This window comes from Mesoplodon densirostris, chromosome 18 (genome assembly GCF_025265405.1).
Source record: "Mesoplodon densirostris isolate mMesDen1 chromosome 18, mMesDen1 primary haplotype, whole genome shotgun sequence".
NCBI classification, from domain to species: domain Eukaryota; kingdom Metazoa; phylum Chordata; class Mammalia; order Artiodactyla; family Ziphiidae; genus Mesoplodon; species Mesoplodon densirostris.
Window position 1 is genome coordinate 36,818,580 of NC_082678.1, and position 24,575 is coordinate 36,843,154.

A 24,575-nucleotide genomic window follows, 5' to 3' on the forward strand; every position below is an offset into this window, starting at 1 on the left:
ACTAAGACCCAGCGCAGCATGCATGCATGAATGAATGAATAAACAAATAAATATTAAAAAAAAAGAATCTAAGAGACAAAAGTACCCCCAAATTATACATCTAGATATTAATGGGTAAACACTAAATAAAGATGTAATCTGGGACATCAGTAACATAAAGGTGGGGGGCAGTATACTCTTATACTCTATACGAGTAGAGTTTTTATATGTGATTGAAGTTGTTATCAGTTTCAAATAGATTGTTATAACTTTAAATTATTTTATATAATCTCAATGGTAACCTCAAAGAATATACCTACAGAATATACACAATAGGAAATGAGAAGAGAATCAAAGCATATCAGTACTGAAAAAAACAACAAAATACAAAGGTAGTAAGAGAGGAAATGAGGGACAAAAGAGCCACAAGACATACAGAAAAGTAACGAAATTGCAGTAATAAATCTTTCCCTATTAGGCTGGAAGTGAAAGGATGGAAAGAGATATTCCATGCAAATGGTACCCAAAGGAGAGCAGGGGTGGCTACACTAACATCAGACAAAATAGACTTTCAGTCAGATGCTGTTATAAGAAACGAAAAAAGGACATTATATAATGATAAAAGGGTCAATTAACCAGGAAGACATAACAATTATATATATTCATGCACCAAACATCAGCACTACCACATATATGAGGCACATACATAACAGACTTGAAGGGAGAAAAGACAATTCTACAAAAATAATCGCAGGCTGAACCCACACCCTCAATCATGGATAGAACAACCAGATGTAAAACCAATAAAGAAACAACCACCTGAACAGCACCACAGACAACAGGACCTAACAGACGTTGCAGAACACTCCCCCCACTGACAGAACACATTTTTCTCTGATGCACTGGAAACATTCTCCAGGACATACCACATGGTAGGCCACAAAACAAATCTTAACAAATTTAAATCATACAAAGTATCTTTTCCAATCAATCACAAAGGATAGAAACTAGAAATCAACAGCAGAAGGAAAACTAGAAAATCCACAAATACATGGAAACTAAGCAACACAACTCTTAAACAACCTATGGGTCAAAGAAGAAATCTTGGAAAAAATCAGCAAATAACCTGAGAAAAAGAAAAATGAAAACACAATGTACCAAAACTTATGGGATACAGTGAAAATAGTGCTAAAATGAAGTTTGTATCTCACATTCGAAAAGGCCTCAAATTAACAATCTAACTCTGTCCCTCAAGGAACTAGAAAAAGAAGACAACTAAACTCAAAGCTAGCAGAAGGAAGGAAATAACAGGTAGATGGCAGAACATATACAGATTGTGCATCTTGATTTATTCAGAACTCTTTTTCTAAGATTCTGGTTGTCTTCCACTTGAGGGAAGGAAATAATAAAGATTAGAGGAGAGGTAAAGAAAACTGAGAAAATGGAAAAACAATAGAAAAAAAATCAAGGAAACTAAGAGTTGGTTTATTTTTTTAATAAAAAATCAATGAAATTGGCAAACACTTAGCAAGATTAACTAAGGATAAAAGAGAAAAGACTCAAAATCAGAAAGGAAAGAAGGGACATAACTAATGCCACAGAAATAAAAAGGATTTTAAGAGAATACTATGAACAATTGCTTACCAACAAACTGATAACCTAGAAGATACAGAAAAAAATCCTACAAATACACAAACTACCAAGACTGGATCATGAAGAAAGAAAATGTGAACAGACCCATTACTAGTAATGAGACTGAATCAGTAACTGAAAACCTCCCAACAAAGAAAAGTCTAGGACCAGAGAGCTTCACTGGTGAATTCTATCGAACAGTTAAAGACTTAACACAAACACCCAAACTCTTCCAAAAATTTGAAGAGGAGGGAACACTCCCAAACTCATTCCATGAGTTCAGCATTACCCTAGTACCAAAGCCAGACACAGACACTACAAGAAAACTACAGAATATCCCTGATGAAATTTGATGTGAAAATCCTCAACAAAATACTAGCAAACCAAATTCAACAGCACCTTAAAAGGATCAAATACCATGACCAAATGGGATTTACAGTATACCACCATTAACAGAACAAGGACAAAAACCACATGATCATTGCAATTGATGCAGAAAGAGCATTTGTCAAAATCCAACACCCTTTCATGATAAAACCACTAAATTAAATAGGAACAGAAGGAAATTACCTCAATATAATAAAGGTCATATATGAAAAGCCCACAGCTAACAGCATACTCAATGGTGAAAGACAGAAAGCCTTTCTTCTGCGATCAGTAATGAGACAAGAATGGCCACTCTCAACACTTCTATTCAACGTAGAATTCCCAGCCAGAGCAATTAGGCAAGAAAAAGAAATTAAAGTCTTTCAAACTGGAAAGGAAGAAGTAAAATTATCTCTGTTCACAGATAACATGAACTTAAATGCAGAAAACTTTAAAGATTTCACAAGCAAAAAAACCCCAAAACACATTAGAGCTAGCAAACTCAGCAAAGGTGCAGGATGCAAAATCAAAACCCACAAATCAGCTGTATTTCCATTTACTAAAATGAAAAATCCCAAAAGGAAATTAAGAAAACAATCTCACCGACAATAGTATCAAAAAGAATAAAATAGGGGCTTCCCTGGTGGCACAGTGGATGAGAGTCCGCCTGCCAATGCAGGGGACGCAGGTTCGTGCCCCGGTCCGGGAAGATCCCACATGCCTCGGAGCGGTTGGCCCCGTGAGCCATGGCCGCTGGGCGTGCACGTCCGGAGCCTGTGCTCCGCAACAGGAGAGGCCACAACAGTGAGAGGCCCACGTACCAAAAAAAAAAAAAAAAAAAAAAAGAATAAAATACTGAGGAGTAAGTCTAACCAAGGAGACGAAAGACTTGTATGCTGAAAACTACAAAACACTGCTAAAAGAAATTAAAGAAGACATCTCATATTCATAGATTGGATGACTTAGTATTTAAGATGTCAACAGTACTACCCAAAGTGTTTTATATGGATCAGTGCAATCCCTATCAAAATCCCAATGGCGGGGAGGGGGAAGGGTAAGCTGTGACAAAGTGAGAGAGTGGCATGGACATATATACACTACCAAATGTAATAAAACAGACAGCTAGTGGGAAGCAGCCGCATAGCATAGGGAGATCAGCTCGATGGTTTGTGACCACCTAGAGGAGTGGGATGGGGAGGGTGGGAGGGAGGGAGACGCAAGAGGGAAGAGATATGAGAACATATGTATATGTATAACTGATTCACTTTGTTATAAAGCAGAAACTAACACACCATTGTAAAGCAATTATACTCCAATAAAGATGTTAAAAAAAAATCCCAATGGCAATTTTTGCATAAATAGAAAAATAAAAAAATCTATCCTAGAATTCACATGGAATCTGCAAGGACCCTGAACAGTCAAAATAATCTTGGAAAAGAAGAATAAAACTAGAGGTCTCATACTTCTTTTTATTTTTTTTTTGCTGCGCCACACGGCTTGTGGGATCTTAGTTCCCCAACCAGGGATTGAACCCAGGCCCACAGCAGTGAAAGCACTGAGACTTAACCATTGGACCACCAGGGAATTCCTGGAGGTCTCATACTTTTTTATTTAAAAACATATTTCAGAACTTCTCTGGTGGCGCAGTTGTTAAGAAACTGCCTGCCAGGGCTTCCCTGGTGGCGCAGTGGTTGAGAGTCCGCCTGCCAATGCGGGGGACACGGGTTCGTGCCCCGATCCCGGAAGATCCCACATGCCACGGAGCGGCTGGGCCCGCGAGCCATGGCCGCGGAGCCTGTGTGTCCGGAGCCTGTGCTCCACAACGGGAGAGGCCACAGCGGTGAGAGGCCCGCGTACAGCAAAAAAAAAAAAAAAAAAAAAAAAAGAAACTGCCTGCCAATGCAGGGGACACAGGTTCAAGCCCTGGTCTGGGAAGATCCCACATGCCGTGGAGCAACTAAGCCCGTGCACCACAACTACTGAGCCTGTGCTCTAGAGCCCGTGCTCCACAACAAGAGAGGTTACCACAACGAGAAGCCCACGCACCACAACGAAGAGTAGCCCCTGCTCGCCACAACTAGAGGAAGCCCACGCACAGCAAGGAGGACCCAACACAACCAAAAATAAATAAATTTTTAAAAACATATTACAAAGCTACAGTAATCAAAACAGTGTGGCACTGGCATAAAGACAGATCTATAGACCAGTAGAGCAGAACAGAGAGCCCAGAAACAAACATTTGCATACATGGACAAATGATCTATGACAAGGGTGCCAGCACCACTCAATGGAGAAAGGACAGTCTCTTCAGCAAATGGTGCTGGGAAAACTAGACATCCACAGGCAAAAAATGAAACTGGACCCTTATCTTATGCCGTATACAAAAATCAACTAAAAACAGATTAAAGATCTAAATATAACAATATAATATATAACCATATAAAAGTATATGGAGGGACTTCCCTGGTGGCACAGTGGTTAAGAATGCACCTGCAAATGCAGGGGACACGGGTTCGAGCCCTGGTCCGGGAAGACCCCACATGCCGCAGAGCAACTAAGCCTGTGTGCCACAACTACTGAGCCTGTGCTCTAGAGCCCGCGAGCCACAACTACTGAGCCCATGTGCCACAACTACTGAAGCCTGTGCACCTAGAGCCTGTGCTCTGGAACAAAAGAAGCCACCACAATGAGAAGCCCCTGCTTGACACAACTACAGAAAGCTGGTGCGCAGCAATAAAGAGCCAACAAAGCCAAAAATAAATACATAAATAAATAAATGCATATTAAAAAAATAATAAGTATATGGAGACCTGTTCCACAACATTGTGGATATACTTAATGCTATTATTCAACTCAAACTGAAAAATGGTTAAGATGGCAGATTTTATGTTTTTTAACACAATTTAAAAAGTTTTTAAAGAATAGATTGTGAAACAAAATAAATTTTACATCAAGAACACAGAGTTCTATAACTTTACTCACACACACAAAAAATATGAAAAACTGTTTAGTGAAATATATGCAAACATACCCTCCACACACCAAGAACTCATTAGAAGCATGTCTGCCAGCAGTGCCCATCGGCATATCATCTAAAGGAAAAAGAGAAAATACAGTCAGTTCTGCTATACCACCTGTTTAAAAAATGTATATTGTTCCAACATGACTATTAGGAAACAATCTGATCACAGTATGAATTTACCATTTGCTTACGTTGTGATTTTGCCCATGAGTAACAACAGGTGAGCATGGAACACTGCACCCAGCTGAATTCACAGGCTGCCAACATCAGGTCTTTTCAGGGTAAGTGTCATACTTATTGCAGTGTATACATATTTCTTCACCTTTTAACATGTGCAAAATCTGTGCTGTTTTTATCATGTTCCTTTTCATGTGCCAAGGACAAAGATTTTGAGTGTTGTGCTCCTAATCCCAAATTGCCCATAAACTCTGTGGTTTTTACTGAACTACTCTGCAGGGTGTGGTGACTTTTAGGAACAAGTGTGTCACATTCTAGTACAGCTGCCTGTATCCGAAGTCTAATTCACTCTAACGCTGGAGCACCCACACTCCTGCATGACACTCTCCTGTGTCTTGCACGGGTAGCTGAACAAGATATCATGAAACTGGGGCCTCTTGGACACAGATGCCACAGGCCATCTTCATGCTCAGACATCATCTGTCTAAGGGAATAGAGCGCAGCTCAGAACACAGGGGCCTGTCACCTCTATACCCACTAGATCATACTGCCCTGTGACCTTTACATGGCTGCAAAGGTATAATTCATATGTGTTGATGTGAAATAGCAGTGTTGACCAAATAATATAAATTTTTAAAAATAAAATAAACTATGGTAACCTCAAAATACTCAAAAAGGAAAAAAATAATCACAAATATCCTTTTGAATGGCCATACATGGAACTGAGAAATACATTTACTTTGGTCACTACTCTCATGAAGCTTACATTCTAGTAGTGAAAGAAGATAATAATACCAGGCAGTGATAAGATGTATAAAAGGAAAATGGGGGCTTCCCTGGTGGCGCAGTGGTTGAGAATCCGCCTGCCAATGCAGGGGACATGGGTTCGAGCCCTGGTCTGGGAAGATCCCACATGCCGCGGAGCAACTGGGCCGGTGAGCCACAACTACTGAGCCTGCGCGTCTGGAGCCTGTGCTCCGCAACGAGAGGCCGCGATAGTGAGAGGCCCGCGCACCGCAATGAAGAGTGGCCCCCGCTCGCTGCAACTAGAGAGAGCCCTCGCACAGAAACAAAGACCCAACACAGCCAAAAATAAATAAATAAATTAAAAAAAAAAAAAGGAAAATGAATCAGGGTAAGGGGATAAAGAGAGGGGCAAGGAAGGAGTCAATTTTAAAGACAACAGTTTCCTATGGAGGAAACGGGGCAGAGGGGACAGGGTTGGAAGCTGGAGTTCACTAAGAGTTCAACTCTTCATTTTGTAGCTTTGAGTTTGGAATCATACATCATTATGAAACAAAATTAAGTCAAAAGAACAAGCCCTAGAAATCAAAAATAAAATGAAGCAATGGAACCTAATCATATATCAACTTGATAGCATAACCACCAGAGGGGAATGAATGCTTTCTTTTTTTTTTTTTTTTTTTAAGTGCTTTATTGAGGATTTTTTGTGGAACAGGAGGACTACAGGGGCCTGGAGTTGGGTGTTTCCCGCACCCCCCCCCAATTAAATTACTTAGTTTAAAGTCACTTGAAAGCATCCCCAGATTTCCCTGGTGGCACAGTGGTTAAGAACCCACCTGCCAATGTAGGGGACATGGGTTCGAGCCCTGGTCGAACCAAGTGCTGCAACTACTGAAGCCCCCACACCTAGAGCCCGTGCTCTGCAACAAGAGAAGCCACCACAATGAGGAGCCCGCGCACTGCAACAAAGAGTAGCCCCCGCTCACCGCAACCAGAGAAAAGCTTGCATGCAGCAACGAAGACCCAACGCAGCCAAAAATAAAAATAAATAAAATAAATAAATTTATTTTTAAAAAAAGAATTACAAGGCATATCACAAGGCAAAAAAAAAACATACTTTTTTTTTTTTTGAGGGGGTACGTGGGCCTCTCACTGTTGTGGCCCCTCCCGTTGCGGACCACAGGTTCCAGACGCACAGGCTCAGCGGCTATGGCTCACGGGCCCAGCCACTCCGTGGCATGTGGGATCTTCCCGGACCAGGGCACGAACCCGTGTCCCCTGCAATGGCAGGCGGACTCTCAACCACTGTGCCACCAGGGAAGCCCCCCAAAAAAAAAACACTTTGAAGAGACATAGAAAGCATCAGAACCAGACATGGTGAGGATGTTGGAATTATCAGACAGGGAATTTAAAACAAGTATGATTAATATGCTCAGGGCTCTAATGGGGAAAGCAGACAGCATGCAAGAACAGATGGGCAAGGTAAGCAGAGAGGGAAATCCTAAGGAAGATCCAAAAAGAAATGCTGGAGATAAACACTGTAACATTAATGAAGAATGTCTTTGGTGTGCTTATTAGTAGACTGGACGTGTTTGAGGGCAGAATCTCTGAGCAACAGTATTATTTCAAGAGAATCCTTGAAAACCCAAAAACAAAGAGAACAAAGACTTAAAAAAAAAAACCCAAAAAACAGAATATCCACAGTCCGTGGGACAACTATAAAAGGTGTAACATATGCATAATGGTGATTCCAGAAGGAGAAGAAAGAGGAGCAACAGAAGGAAATATTTGAAACAATGACTGAGAATTTCTGTAAATTAATGTCAGACACCAAGCTACAGATCCAGGAAGCTCAGAAAACACCCAGCAGAGTAAATGCCCCAAACAACTACACGTCAGCATGTCATTTTCAAATTACAGAAAATCAAACATAAAGAAAATATCCTGAAAGAAGCCAGAGGAAAGGAACACCATACCTACAGAGGGACAAAGATTAAGAATTACATAGACTTCTCAGAAACCATGCAAGCAGAAAGAGAGTGGAGGGAAATATTTAAGGTGTTGAGAGAAATAAACCACCAACTTAGAATTCTTTACACTGCAAAATTATCCTCCAAAATGAAGGAGAAATAAAGACTCTCAGACAAATAAAAATTGAGGGGATTTGTTGCCAGTAGATCTGCCTTGCAAGAAGTTCTTTAGAGAGAAGGAAAATAATATGGATCAGAAAACAACCTACATAAAGAAAGGAAGAACACTGAAGAAGGAATAAGTGAAGGTAAAATAAAAACTTTTATTTTTATTATTTTTTAATTGGAGTAAAATTGCTTTACAATGTTGTTAAGTTTCTGCTGTACAATGAAATGAATCAGCTATATGTAGACATATATCCCCTCCCTCTTGGAACTCCCTCCCACCCCCCTGCATCCCACCCGTCTAGGTCGTCACAGAGCACTGAGCTGATCTCCCTGTGCTATACAGCAGGTTCCCACTAGCTATCTGTTTTACACATGATAGTGTATTTATGTCAAACCTAAGCTCCTAATTCGTCCTAGCTTCCCCTTCCCCACCATGTCCACATGTCCATCCTCTATGTCTACATCTCTATTCCTGCCCTGGAACTAGGTACATATGTACCATTTTTCTAGATTCCACATATATGCGTTAATATACAATATTTGTTTTTCTCTTTCTGGCTTAGTTCACTCTGGTTGACAGACTCTAGGTCCATCCACATCTCTACAAATGACCCAATTTCATTCCTTTTTATGGCTGAGTAATATTCCACTGTATATACGTACCACATCTTCTTTATCCATTCACCTATCATTGGACATTTAGGTTGTTTCCATGTCCTGGTTATTGTAAATAGTGCTACAATGAACATTGGGGTACATGTGTCCTCTTGAATTATGGTCTTCTCAGGGTACATGCCCAGTAGTGGGCTTACTGGGTCATATGGTAGTTCTATTTTTAGTTTTTTAAGGAACCTCCATACTGTTCTCCATAGTGGCTGTATTAATTTACATTCCCACCAGCAGTGCAAAAGGGTTCCCTTTTCTCCACACCCTCTCCAGCATTTATTGTTTATATAGATTTTTTGATGATGGCCATTCTGACTGGTGTGAGATGATACCTCATTGTAGTTTTTTTTTTTTTTTTTATGAGATGGATAGGCCCTGATTTTGATGTCACTACTATCTTTTTTTTTTTTTATTTTATTTTACAAATTTAATCAGTTATACATATACATATGTTCCCATATCCCCTCCCTTTTGCGTCTCCCTCCCACCCTCCCTATCCCACCCCTCCAGGCGGTCACAAAGAACCGAGCTGATCTCCCTGTGCTATGCGGCTGCTTCCCACTAGCTATCTACCTTACGTTTGGTAGTGTATATATGTCCATGCCGCTCTTTCACTTTGTCACAGCTTACCCTTCCCCCTCCCCATATCCTCAAGTCCATTCTCTAGTAGGTCTGTGTCTTTATTCCTGTCTTACCCCTATGTTCTTGATGACATTTTTTTCTTAAATTCCATATATATGTGTCAGCATACAGTATTTGTCTTTCTCTTTCTGACTTACTTCACTCTGTATGACAGACTCTAGGTCCATCCACCTCATTACAAATAGCTCAATTTCATTTCTTTTTATGGCTGAGTAATATTCCATTGTATATATGTGCCACATCTTCTTTATCCATTCATCCGATGATGGACACTTAGGTTGTTTCCATCTCCGGGCTATTGTAAATAGGGCTGCTATGAACATTTTGGTACATGTCTCTTTTTGAATTATGGTTTTCTCAGGGTATATGCCCAGTAGTGGGATTGCTGGGTCATATGGTAGTTCTATTTGTAGTTTTTTAAGGAACCTCCATACCGTTCTCCATAGTGGCTGTACCAATTCACATTCCCACCAGCAGTGCAAGAGTGTTCCCTTTTTTCCACACCCTCTCCAGCATTTATTGTTTCTAGATTTTTTGATGATGGCCATTCTGACTGGTGTGAGATGATATCTCATTGTAGTTTTGATTTGCATTTCTCTAATGAGTAAAGATGTTGAGCATCCTTTCATGTGTTTGTTGGCTGTCTGTATATCTTCTGTGGAGAAATGTCTATTTAGGTCTTCTGCCCATTTTTGGATTGGGTTGTTTGTTTTTTTGCTATTGAGCTGCATGAGCTGCTTATAAATTTTGGAGATTAATCCTTTGTCAGTTGCTTCATTTGCAAATATTTTCTCCCATTCTGAGGGTTGTCTTTTCGTCTTGTTTATGGTTTCCTTTGCTGTGCAAAAGCTTTGAAGTTTCATTAGGTCCCATGTGTTTATTTTTGTCTTTATTTCCATTTCTCTAGGAGGTGGGTCAAAAAGGATCTTGCTGTGATTTATGTCATAGAGTGTTCTGCCTATGTTTTCCTCTAGGAGTTTGATAGTGTCTGGCCTTACATTTAGGTCTTTAATCCATTTTGAGCTAATTTTTGTGTATGGCGTTAGGGAGTGATCTAATCTCATACTTGTAATTACATGTCCCTGTCCAGTTTTCCCAGCACCACTTATTGAAGAGACTGTCCTTTCTCCACTGTACATTCCTGCCTCCTTTATCAAAGATAAGGTGACCATATGTCCATGGGTTTATCTCTGGGCTTTCTATCCTGTTCCATTGATCTATATTTCTGTTTTTGTGCCAGTACCATACTGTCTTGATTACTGTAGCTTTGTAGTATAGTCTGAAGTCAGGGAGCCTGATTCCTCCAGCTCCGTTTTTCGTTCTCAAGATTGCTTTGGCTATTCGGGGTCTTTTGTGTTTCCATACAAATTGTGAAATTTTTTGTTCTAGTTCTGTGAAAAATGCCATTGGTAGTTTGATAGGTATTGCATTGAATCTGTAGATTGCTTTGGGTAGTAGAGTCATTTTCACAATGTTGATTCTTCCAATCCAAGAACATGGTACATCTCTCCATCTATTTGTATCATCTTTAATTTCTTTCATCAGTGTCTTATAATTTTCTGCATACAGGTCTTTTGTCTCCTTAGGTAGGTTTATTCCTAGATATTTTATTCTTTTTGTTGCAATGGTAAATGGGAGTGTTTCCTTGATTTCACTTTCAGATTTTTCATCATTAGTATATAGGAATGCCAGAGATTTCTGTGCATTAATTTTGTATCCTGCAACTTTACCAAATTCATTGATTAGCTCTAGTAGTTTTCTTGTAGCATCTTTAGGATTCTCTATGTATAGTATCATGTCATCTGCAAACAGTGACAGCTTTACTTCTTCTTTTCCCATTTGGATTCCTTTTATTTCCTTTTCTTCTCTGATTGCTGTGGCTAAAACTTCCAAAACTATGTTGAATAAGAGTGGTGAGAGTGGGCAACCTTGTCTTGTTCCTGATCTTAGTGGAAATGGTTTCAGTTTTTCACCATTGAGGACGATGCTGGCTGTGGGTTTGTCATATATGGCCTTTATTATGTTGAGGAAAGTTCCCTCTATGCCTACTTTCTGCAGGGTTTTTATCATAAATGGGTGTTGAATTTTGTCAAAAGCTTTCTCTGCATCTATTGAGATGATCATATGGTTTTTCTCCTTCAGTTTGTTAATATGGTGTATCACATTGATTGATTTGCATATATTGAAGAATCCTTGCATTCCTGGAATAAACCCCACTTGATCATGGTGTATGATCCTTTTAATGTGCTGTTGGATTCTGTTTGCTAGTATTTTGTTGAGGATTTTTGCATCTATGTTCATCAGTGATATTGGCCTGTAGTTTTCTTTCTTTGTGACATCCTTGTCTGGTTTTGGTATCAAGGTGATGGTGGCCTCGTAGAATGAGTTTGGGAGTGTTCCTCCCTCTGCTATATTTTGGAAGAGTTTGAGAAGGATAGGTGTTAGCTCTTCTCTAAATGCTTGATAGAATTCGCCTGTGAAGCCATCTGGTCCTGGGCTTTTGTTTGTTGGAAGATTTTTAATCACAGTTTCAATTTCAGTGCTTGTGATTGGTCTGTTCATATTTTCTATTTCTTCCTGATTCAGTCTTGGTAGGTTGTGCATTTCTAAGAATTTGTCCATTTCTTCCAGGTTGTTCATTTTATTGGCATAGAGTTGCTTATAGTAATCTCTCATGATCTTTTGTATTTCTGCAGTGTCAGTTGTTACTTCTCCTTTTTCATTTCTAATTCTATTGATTTGAGTCTTCTCCCTTTTTTTCTTGATGAGTCTGGCTAATGGTTTATCAATTTTGTTTATCTTCTCAAAGAACCAACTTTTAGTTTTATTGATCTTTGCTATCGTTTCCTTCATTTCTTTTTCATTTATTTCTGATCTGATTTTTATGATTTCTTTCCTTCTGCTAACTTTGGGATGTTTTTGTTCTTCTTTCTCTAATTGCTTTAGGTGCAAGGTTAGGTTGTTTATTCGAGATATTTCCTGTTTCTTAAGGTGGGATTGTATTGCCATAAACTTCCCTCTTAGAACTGCTTTTGCTGCATCCCATAGGTTTTGGGTCGTCGTGTCTCCATTGTCATTTGTTTCTAGGTATTTTTTAATTTCCTCTTTGATTTCTTCAGTGATCACTTCGTTATTAAGTAGTGTATTGTTTAGCCTCCATGTGTTTGTATGTTTTACAGCTCTTTTCCTGTAATTGATATCTAGTCTCATAGCATTGTGGTCGGAAAAGATACTTGATACAATTTCAATTTTCTTAAATTTACCAAGGCTTGATTTGTGACCCAAGATATGATCTATCCTGGAGAATGTTCCATGAGCACTTGAGAAAAATGTGTATTCTGTTGTTTTTGGATGGACTCATTGTAGTTTTGATTTGCGTTTCTCTAATAATTAGTGATATTGAGCATCTTTTCACGTGCCTCTTGGCCACCTGTATGTCTTCTTTGGTGAAATGTCTGTTTAGGTCTTCTGCCTGTATTTTAATTGGATTGTTTGTTTTTTTTTATATTGAGCTCCATGAGCTGTTTACAGGTAACAATCTGTTCAAAATAACAACAGCAACAATGTACTCGGTTATGTATGCTTCCCTACATATCTTATGTGTATATATACATACACACTTATGTAGCTTATATATAAGTGAAATTAATGACAGCAATGATACAAGGGATGGGAGGAAGGAATTAGGATTATTTTGTTATTGATACTATAAGAAACCCACATTATTTATGAATGGTATAGCATATTTGAAGGTGGACTTGAATTAGTTACACATGTATATTGCAAATCTAAGGCAACCACTAAAAAAAATTAAAAAGAGGTATAATTGATATGCTAAGAAAGGAAGGAAAATAGAACCAAAATAAATGCTCAATTAAAACCACAAAAGGCAGAAAAAGAGTGGAATACAAGAACAAAGATCATGGACAACAGAAAACAGTAATGAATATGGTAGATACTAATCCAGGTACAGCAATAATCACTTTTAACATCAGTGGTCTAAATGCACAATTAAAAGACAGAAATTTCAAAGAAGATACACAGATGGCCAACAGGCACATGAAAAGATGCTCAACATTGCTTATTATTAAAGAAACGCAAATCAAAACCGCAGTGAGGTACACCACCTCACACCAGTCTGAATGGCTACCATCAAAAAGTCTACAAATAATAAATGCTGGAGAGGGTGTGGAGAAAAGGGAACCCTCCTACACTGTTGGTGGGAATGTAAATTGGTGCAGCCACTATGGAGAACAGTATGGAGGTTCCTCAAAAAACTAAAAATAGAGCTACCATATGATCCAGCAATCCTACTCCTGGGGATATATCTGGAGAAAACTCTAATTCAAAAAGATAACATGCACCCGTATGTTCATAGCAGCACTATTCACAATGGCCAAGACATGGAAACAACCTGAAGGTCCATCAACAGATGAATGGGTAAAGAAGATGTTGTACATATACACAATGGAAATCACTCATAAAAAAGAATGAAAAATGACATTTACAGCTTCATGGCTGGATCTAGAGATTATTACACTAAGTGAAGTAAGTCAGACAGAGAAAGACAAATACCATGTATCACTTATATGTGGAATCTAAAAAAATGATACAAATGAACTTATGTACAAAACAGAAACAGACTCAACAGACACAGAAAACAAACTTATGGTTAGCAAAGGGGATAAGGAGGGATAAATTAGGAGTTTGGGATTAACATATACACACTACTGTATATAAAACAGATAACCAACAAGAACCTATACTGTATAGCACAGAGAACTCTATTCAATATCTTGTAATAACCTATAATGGAAAATAATCTGAAAGAGAATACATACATACATATATGTATAACTGAATCACTTTGCTGTACATTTGAAAATAACACAACATTGTAAATTAACTATACTTCAATTTAAAAAAAAGTAGGAAAGGGGGAGGGGGAGCTGTACAGATGAGCCACGAGTCCCACCCACAATGCAGGAGCTGCAGTCCCCTTCAAAAAAAAAAAAAAAATCAGTGGCTTCCAGGGGTTAGGTGGGGAGAAATAAGTAGGTAGACCACAGAGGATTTTTAAGGCAGTGAAAATCCTCTGTATAATAACAATGGTGGAAACATGTCATTATACATTTGTCCAAACCACAGAATGTACACCACCAAGAGTGAACTCTAAAGTAAACTGTGGACATTAGGTGATTATTATGTGTCAATGTCGGTTCATCGTTGGTGACAAATGTACCACTCTGGTGACTGATGATGACAATGGGGGAACCTATGCAATGAGGGGTACATAAGGGTATATGGGAAATCTCTGTACCTTTCTCTCAATTTTGTTGTATAACCTAAAACTGCCCTAAAGAATTAAATCTTAGCGAGCTCCCTGATGGACTAGCAGTTAGGGTTCCAAGCTTTCACTACCGTGGCCCAGGTTCAGTCCCTGGGTGGGGAAATGAGATCCCGCAAGCCGCGTGCCGTGGCCAAAAAGGAAAAATTAAATCTTTTAAAAAACTATCTTATACATATGATATACTTCACAATAAAAAATTTTTACTAATTACATGGCATGGTGTGGTCAACCGTAACAAATGCTGTGGATACATCAAAAAGATGAGGACTGAGAAATGACCCCTGGGATTTGGCAGCACAAAAAGACCTCGACAGGAGCAGTTTTGGAAAAAAATAAATGTTTTTAAGACAACATTTATACAAATACAAAAAAAAAAACAAAGGTAACTTGAATAAAACAAAAGGTGTGAATGTCCTTTATGTAGAAAAGTATAAACATGCATCAAAACACACTAAAGAAATCTAAGTAAGTGGAGGAACAAACACACAAACATTCTTGAGTAGACAATTCTCTAGGTCCCTGAATAGGTCTTAGAGAATCAATACAATGCTGATCAAAATCCCCAAATGGTTTTTTGTAGGATTTTCAAGTTGAAATTAAACTATATGGCGGGGGGAAAGGGGGCCAAGAATAGCCCGGGTGACTCCACAGAATTCTAGGATGCTCCCCACCATCACCTTCCACCCCATCTACGCACTGAAACAAATCCTTTACATAAGCCTGATATGACAAGTCTGGAACTGCATATCAGTGTAGAAAGGACAGAATATTCAATAAATAATATTCAATAAATAATGCTAGGGTAATTGATAGAGCCCTTATTCCATCTACACAAATTAATTCCAGGTAAAGTTAAATATGAAAAAAAACCATGAAAATCTTTAGAAGGCACCATGATAACGTTGGGGCAGCATGGCAGAGGTGTTAGTGGCTACAACTTGCTTATACCAATATTTTATAGAGCTGAAGTTGTACATATCTAGAGCATCCACCTGGAAGAAATTCTGGCACAAGGACATCTGTTATAACACATTTTGAACAGTAAAAAGATAGAAATGTTCCAAGTCATAATCAGTAGGGAAATGGATAAACTATGGTTTAGTTGTACTATAAATATTATATATTAAAATGAACTAGATACACACCTAGATATAGATCTAGATACACAGCAAAAATATGAATAAAAAAGCAAACTACAGAAAACAATATTCTATATAACATTTACTTGAAACTAAAATCATAAAAATACTATATGTTCTTTATGGATACAGGGGCATATTAGAATTACAAATCAAGGGGAAGAATATATCTCTGGCAAGAGAAGAATGATGCAAGGTACTCTGGCTGTACCTACGGCATTTTATACCTTTAAAAAGACATCTAAAACATATATGGCAAAATGCTGACATAAATAAAATTAGCGCGGTGGATGATTTGAGTATCTGCCGCATTATTTTGTTTTGAAATATTTCACAATTTAAAAAGTTTTAATTACCTTTTTAGTGAAATAAAACCACCACACAGGATGATTTTTAAAGTCAGCTCCCATCTCTCATCACACGGATCAGGGCCCTCCGCTTGCCTTATGTGCCATGTGTGTTTCCCCTGCCCCAAAGCATGTTTGGTCTAGGGCCACAGCCTTCACAACAGCCAGCACAGGGGTGAACGTAAGCAGCTACTAAATACGTATTTGACAAACAACTAGAGACCTCTTGATACAAACGTCTCCAACTTTCTACATCTGCACACAGTCAACTGGGTACTATTCACTTGTTGAAAGTAATCAAATTTCCAAACCATGTTTCCGTCCTTTTTCATGGTTTTGTCTAACTTCTCTTTTTGTAGGTTTTCTGGTGCCCTTCACTGTTCCACAGAACCCTGACTGTATTTAGTCAGCTTGGATTCTGCCTCCCTTATAAAAATTCTTCCTGTAAATTTATGAGGCTCATTCCTGAACTCAGGCCAGTAGCTCCTGAAGCACCATCCAGACTGTTTTTAAGACCCTTTGACTCTCAGGTTTTTTCCAAAAGAGGTCTTCCTTTAATTCCTTTCCTTAAATTTAATTTCTCTCATTATGTTGGCTTCTCTATTCCTTTCTGTTTGGGTACAAACAGAATTTGAGATCATTTCCTACAAAGTTTTCATCTACCTTCAGAATCCAAGGTTACTGTCTTATAGAAGATGACTGAGCAGATTACAGGAAGGTAGGTAGGTAGTTCTGGGAATTCCATCAACTAAATAAAATGTCCATTTGAAAAGGTGTCCTACACAAGACAGCGTGATATAAAGGTTAAAAAATGCTAGTCTAGTAAATTCAGAAATATAACGTGTACAAGCAGAAAAGATTCTCACATGAGTGGTCTGACGAGGTGTTGTGTGGAACCAAAACAAAGTCATCCGTGTCACAAGAAGAGCTCTTGCTACTAGCACTGGCGGACCCTCTGGGCACCTGCAGGGAGCTGGGGGGACCCAGCGGTGGGGAGGGTAAGCTTTCCTCCTGAAAATGCTGCACATCTGGAAGGGACTAAAATTAACAACATAAAATTAAAAGTGCCCTCACAATAAAATGCAAGTCAGAATAGCCATCAGACTAAGGAATATTTTTTTCATGAAAGTGGCATAGAGTTCAATTCCATTTAAGGTTTAAAAAAACCTCTCTTTGGAAAATCTTTCCCTTAGAAAAGCACAGTTTAAAGTGTCTTTGCATAACAACTTCTACAATGTTTTCCAAAAATGATACTTAAAAATACATCATACCAAAACAACAACAACAACAAAAAACCCATTATACCAGTTATCACATGTACACGCTGCCTCTCCTGAAATGGTCGAGGTGAGTTTTTATCATCTCCACATCCCCGTTTCAGCACATGGCCTAGCAAAACAGATACTCAATACCCGTTTACTTAATGACTAAAACAAAACGTCCAGGGACTTTAAGTTAATGACATCCTGCACACACAAAGTTTTAAATCTCCAATGAAGAAAACATTATAAAAGGGAAAGCAAGAGACCCACGTTCACAAGGATAAGGGCACGTAAGCACAGAGATTATTTACACTTGCAGAGGAGAGATTTAGAAAACCTTACAGGCGTGCGTGTGTTCCTTTTGTGTTCTTTTTTGTCAGGGGAAGGAGTTGATTTGTGGGAGACAGGACAGGAAGGGAAGAAAAGCATATAGAGATATTTAAAGATACGTGGGTGTAAGTAGCTATAGACCTCTTGACACTTGCCCACTTCAAGGACACTAGTGACAACTCTAACTGAATGTCTTCAACATACAATAGTTTCCTAAAACAATGAACTTCATAATTTATTGTGTTAGGTCCCCATTACCATGCTTAACCTTTGTTTCTATTTAAGAAAAAGAAAAATACTACATAATGCTCTTTAAACCCCAGTCTTAAACTGCTAGTGCTCCTCTGCATGTCACTGAGCAATGAAATCAGTCTCAAATCTCCTTATCACTTCTTTGTGTGTGTGTGTGTGTGCGCGTGTTTGACATACACATGATATAAATTCTCCTTATCACTTTCTGAAGAGCACTTATGCTTCAAGGTTATAAAGAGAGAGGAAGATCGAGGGACTAACACTACGGAGCACCTACCATGGGCTAGGCACTGTTAAGAGCTTTCCTGTATTATCTAACTTCAGCCCTGTTCTGAAATCCATTTCATATGTAAATAAACAAAACTCAGAAGATTAGGAAATCTGCCAACTGAAGAGCAGTTAAGCTGGGCTGGATTCCAAGTATCTAACTCCACGATTTCTTTCCAGTGCCATTTCTTTCCAGGCAGGAACTCTCTCAATTTCTTCCTTTGCTATTATTTATAAAATCACCTTCATCCACAACCACTTGGGTGGAAGAGATGCTTCTTGCATTCAAAGCTAACCTCTCCACTAATTCTCCCCACCTCCTCAAGGACCCAGATCACTCCCCTATGCTCCTGACACTTTGACCCTCTCCCTTTATTCTGGCTTTTTTCCCCTCTGCACACAAGCATGTTTAATTTTTCCACATCTCAAATCAATGCAGCCCTCTCAATTACCATCTTCTCTCCCTTCTTCACTTAACAATGTTTCTTGAAGCTTCAGTCTTCACTGACCCCAATTCCTCACCCACTGTGTGTCGCCTAATCCACCATAATCCACTTCCTGCTTTCAACCCTCCACCAAAACCACCTTTATTAAGCTTACTGGGGACCCCTTTGGCCGCATTCTCCGGAGGCTCCTCTATGCCTTAAGTTACCTGACTCTGCAACTCCGACACTGTGGGCTGCTCTTCTCCTGACCCACCGCCTCCATTCAGTGACCCTACTCTTTTGCTTTCCCCGCTACTTCTTAGTCTCCTTTGCCCCTTGACAGGGAGGAGTGGCTTGCGGGATTCCCCAGGGCCACCCTGGGCCTCCACTGGCGCTCTTCATAGCCTCACCTGGGGTCACTCTCACCTTCCTGCCTCAGCTACCACTGCCAGAGTGACGACTGCAGCCCTGCCTCTCCCAGGCTGCCCCCGCGCCTGCACACCACCAGCGCATCGCATCTGTGCTCCCTCGCTGAGTGGCTCCATCTAAGTCCACCCACTTGGTTCCCATCAAGATCATCCTCTTCCTTAGGTCCCAAGTTCAAGCAATCTCCAAGCGCCACAAACTCTTCACCTTGCGCTTCCTGGCCCCTCGTCTTCCCCTTTCCTACTGCTGACTTACTTCAGGCCCTCATTCTCAATAAAAACAAAGCAAAACCAAAACCAAACCAAAAAATCTGCAATGGTCACAGGTTGTTCTCTTTGATCTAGTAGAGAGGCTGCTCTCCTTGTCCGATCCAATCCTCCACCTGCTTACAGAGGAACTTATTTGCTAAAACACAGTGGATCAGATGACGCCTCCGCTTAAGATCTCTCAAATGGCTCACCACAGAAAGTCTGGCCTCCTCTGCTCAGTGCCCAAATTCTGCCAAGACACAGCCTCTCCCTACCCTTCTGGCTCTGCTTTCCCCTCAGCACATCACCAATGCTCTCTGCACCCTACAGACTGAACTGTCAGAGAAGCCTGTCCAACAGAGCTTCCTGCAACGATGGGAGAGTTCTGTTCTATCCAGCGTGGTGGCCACCAGCTACATGTGGCTATGAGCAGTTGAAATGTGGCTAGGGAGACTAAGGAGCTGAACTTACATTTCACTTAATTCTAATAAACGTTATGGCCAAGGACGGCTACAGATTCCTTCAGCGGGTCACCATTCCACAGGGATTCCTCTGCTTACAACACCACTCTTCTACAAATTCACCGTGCTTACTCTTCCTTCAAAACTCAGCTCAAGGGCTTCCCTGGTGGCGCAGTGGTTGAGAATCTGCCTGCCAGTGCAGGGGATATGGGTTCAAGCCTTGGTCCGGGAAGATCCCACATGCCACGGAGTAACTAAGCCCGTGCACCACAACTACTGAGCCTGCACTCTAGAGCCTGCGAGCCACAACTACTGAGCCCGTGTGCCACAACTACTGAAGGCCGCCTGCCTAGAGCCCGTGCTCCACAACAAGAGAAGCCACCGCAATGAGAAGCCCACGCAACACAACGAAGAGTAACCCCCGCTCGCCACAACTAGAGAAAGCCTGCATGCAGCAACGAAGACCCAATGCAGCTGAAAATAAATAAATAAACAAACAAAAACAAAAAACTCAGCTCAGTGCCTCTCCTGAGCATCTTTGCTGGCTTCTTAGTCTGATTTCATGCCCCTCATCCACACTCCCACAGGCAGTAAAGGCGTGTATACATATGCTTCTATAGCGATGCTTTACCTGCCTCTTCTCCACACAATTAAACTAAAAGCTCCTCAATGAAGGGATCTGGTCATATCTTCCACTGGTATCAACTGAAACTTCACATAAAGTAGGCATTTAATAAATGTGATTAAAGCGATATTCAAGAGATATTATCTAAATAGCATTTAGCCTATAGCTAGTATCATAACTAAAAGAGTGATTTGAGTTTTTTGTTACAGAGTTTTTGTTTTTCCACCTTTCAAAGATTTCTCTGGAATGAAGTAGCAGCTGGATATTTGTGTGAGAATGTAAAAAAGAGAATGTTACGTGGGCATGCCTGCATGCATCCACCCTCAGTACAAGAGTCTGCTGCAGCCCTAGGAAGGAAGGCAGTGCCTATAGGAGGTCCTCTCACTTTTGCAGACTATGTCGAAAGCAAGACCTATCAAACCATCCCATTTTCTAATCTCACTAACTGGAAACTACATTACATTACAGTACAGTACAGTACAGTACATTACATTACATTATATTATTCCTGCTCTCCTCTGATTTCCAGATTTCCTTGTTATTTTCACTTCAAGCATTAGCTTCTCATAAAGGCCTTCTAAAAAAGGTTTTTCCACCAAAGTTCTGAGCATCTAAGCATGTCTCCCCTCCCCCGCCCCTCGCCCCTCCTCCTGAGAGCACCTGTTCCGCTCTTCCCAGCAGCCCAAGACGCGCTGCTGTCTTGCGCTCCCTTTCAAAGCATCCCCATCCAACAAAAGCCCAGCACACTCTGTCCAGTCAAAGCATTTCCCAGCTGCATCCCTCCTGGCGGCCCCTCTCTTTCTCCTCCCTTGGGGTCCTACCATCCCCCAGGCTTCCCCACACTCAGGTTCTCCCCTGCTGTCCTTCTCTAGCACTATCTCTGCTTTTCACACCACGTGTCACCTTGTATCACATATGTGCTCCATCATGGTAGCTACAGTTATCAAGTATTCACTACATACTACCACCCACTCCCCTTCAACCAGAGGTTAACCAGGCCTCTGTAACCTACGTTACAGACAAGGAAGCTCAGCTCAGCCTGGGAACTGACCTGCCCCGTAGGATATAGTGAGCAAGCAGCAGGGCCAGCGCTGAGGCTGGTCCTGCCCGGCTCCAAACAGAGCCTTCGGTCTTTCCCTGCAGTTCCTCTGCATTTCTCCCCAGTCGCTCCAAATCCAGTGTTTTCCTATATTCCAGACTGAAACTGGAAATATACAACACTTTTTTCCCCTCTTAGTTTTTTTAAATTCATGGGAATGTAATGTAAGTCTTATTAGTCCATCTGCTTTTTCTATTTGGTTTGAGTCTGCAGGGCTGTGCAGAAAGGTTTTTTGCCAGCTTTAGGACTCATCCGTTTGCAACAGGCTGCTGCAGCATCTGCTTTCACTGTGGGGTTCTGGGTTTCCCTGGAAAATAAGAATAACAGCACTTGCCACTTCCTGAGTATTACTGTGTGCCAGGCACTGGAACAGGTGCTTTTGCTCATTTATCCTTAAAAAACTCCATGAAGTGGGTAAATTATACCCACTTTACTTATGAGAAACAGGCTCAGAGACATTGAGTCACCTGTCGTAGGTAACATGGCAAGTCAGGGATATGGAAGCTCCAAGCCCCAGACTCCTAAGCCTCAAGCTGCTAATCACCCAACCAGCTCCCTCTGCGATTCCCCGACCCCTCTGCCAGCAGAATTCAAGAAATGCACGTCTGCCAGGCCAGTCTGGAAAATACCTGCAGTGGCTGACACAACGGCCCCTGGACCTTGGCTTGTGAAAAGTCTCAAGGTCACAGCCCTCTCAGGCAGCAAGAGAGACATGGGGGAAAGTCCAGAAAAGCACAGAAGTCGGAAAGGCAAGACCTGGGAGAGCAGAGCAGAAGGAAGGAATGACCAGAAGTGGCTGTAAGTTCTCAGGATCAGGAAGAAGCACTGAGACTGCAGGGAAGATGGCCGTGGGGTGCACGGCTCGGGCAGCCCTGGGGAGGGAAGAGCCTGCAGTGGAGCCGGCTCACAGGGCCAGTCACCATGACTACGGGGCCTAAGGCAGTGAAGTCCACTCAGAGGGCACTTGTCCACCACTGCAAGTTCTATGTACGATAACTGTCCAGACCGATGTTTATGACATTCATGAAACAAATGCGAATTACCTATCTACGTGTCACAGTGACATCTTTCCCCACCTCACTGGTCACGAAAGGGCGAGAGTACTGTGTCCACCAGTCAGAGGGGACACGTCTTGCTGAAGTGTGCACAGCCATATAAGGCAGAGTCCAGACCGAGGGCCTCAACAACAGCGCTCTTTGCCCAGGCCTCAGCTGCGCTAGGAAACTCCACACATAAAGAGAATACCCACGACATATCTGCAGGCTCTGTGAGCAGATGAAATAACACAGGCTCTAACGTTACCTTTAATACAACCAGGACTTACAGGTGGAGAGGCGAAGCGACAGGATGGAGAGCTGCTACAGGGACCTTCAGAGGCGGAGCCGGCGTACATGGGCACCGGGACCGGGGAGGCTAGGGGAGAAACACCGACGAATGGAGTGCGATTACATGAGCTGTCCACTAGCAAACCTGTCACAACTACTACAGCTTTGTGTTGGCCAAAAAATTTATATTCACCTACTTATTACAGCTCCCATGGGTGAAACCAAAAATACAGTAATTACTAAACTCTTTCAATTTGGACTTGGAAGGAAAAACAGAATGGTAATTAAATAAACACAACTACAAATACTTAAGAAAAGCTCAATGAAATCTTGAGAAGCACATAAAAAATTAATTTTGTAATACCAAATATTAATTTTTCCTTAAGCTTGCATTCACTCTTTAAGTAGAAATGTAAAAAGTAGGTACTCACATTTTTTTACTGGAACTTGCTCAAGAAAAGGATGGCTAAAAAATGCTTCTATAATGAAAATGAGAATGCAACCATTAAACTGATGTTGATTTTTGCAGATAGGTTAACCTCGTCAATGTAGTCAACATAATATCCTTGAGATCATACATTATTATTATTAACTTCTTTACATAGACTCCATTTCCTTTAAATGTAAAAGCACATTATTTTATAAATCATCCATAAAACCCATCAAAATAAGTAATTCTTAATGAATGAAAATTTTAAAATAATGGTGTGAATTCTCAGAGTGTCTATCACCAGCACAGCACCCCTGAGGCGACTAAAGTAGATGTGTCCTCTAGTGTGTGCTGTCCTCAAACAGACAAGGGCACGGAGAACTGTGACCAGGCCCTTGCTAATCAATCTGTGAACTATGGCTCTTAACTGTCCTAACGGGAAATCTTAGACGGCTGATTTGTATAATAAACTCTACTCTTCTATCCCAGAAGAAATATTCCTACAGCTGGTTTCACATTTTTTAAAAAGCTATTAATTTGAGTTTTAGTTTCTTCAGCTGTTCACCAAGGACAAAACCTACACAGTAAGCCTGCTAATTAGATAAAGATAAATAAGTAGGTGAGTACATGGCAGTTCATTAATTTACTCTTTTCCTGTATGTATGATTTATTTCGTTATTTCTTTAAAACCTCACGAAGACCATCTCATTTATCATTAAGTCTCCAAATTGTATGTTACTAAATAGCACAGAGCAGACAAGGAGAATGGCACAGCCCAGCACAGAGGTTCTCCAGGTAATACAAAATCAGGAATGAGCTGAAGTTAGGTTTAGTCTAAACTACCTCACACTCAGAAGCACTCAGTTCACTGTCCCAGTAAATGTTCTCAGTAGACAGTAGCTCTAATAGTTTCTGTATGGGGGAAAGATAAAATAGTCTAAACATATCTTTTCTTAAAGTGTGGTAAAAACTGGAATTAAACTTTAGTCATGTAGTTTGGTAAATATTTTTATCTTTCAGAGGGAGAAATTAAACTGAGATTGCTCTGTAACCATGAGAAATATCGGCCAATAGTGAAACGACAAATAGGATAATAGTTTCTAAATTATCGATTATATTAACTATTTATATACCTTCCATACATTTACAAAATACGTGAAAGAAAAAAGACAAAGAGATAGAAAGAAAAGTAAAACTGATTTTCATTTTCTTCTGAAGCATCT

At 40.4% G+C, this 24,575-nt stretch overlaps 1 protein-coding gene across 2 annotated transcripts in view; it reads right to left on the bottom strand.

The window, feature by feature from the left end:
* The window catches only part of ULK2 (unc-51 like autophagy activating kinase 2), a 70,236-nt gene that overhangs the window by 22,723 nt on the left and 22,938 nt on the right, over window positions 1-24,575 (bottom strand). For both annotated transcript variants that reach the window (XM_060080978.1, XM_060080979.1), the window contains exons 11-14: window positions 23,354-23,401; window positions 22,922-23,010; window positions 17,069-17,240; window positions 5,009-5,069 (exon numbers count right to left, since the gene is read on the bottom strand). In XM_060080978.1, coding sequence (XP_059936961.1) covers window positions 5,009-5,069; window positions 17,069-17,240; window positions 22,922-23,010; window positions 23,354-23,401 — 370 coding nt within the window. The remainder of the gene's footprint in view (window positions 1-5,008; window positions 5,070-17,068; window positions 17,241-22,921; window positions 23,011-23,353; window positions 23,402-24,575) is intronic.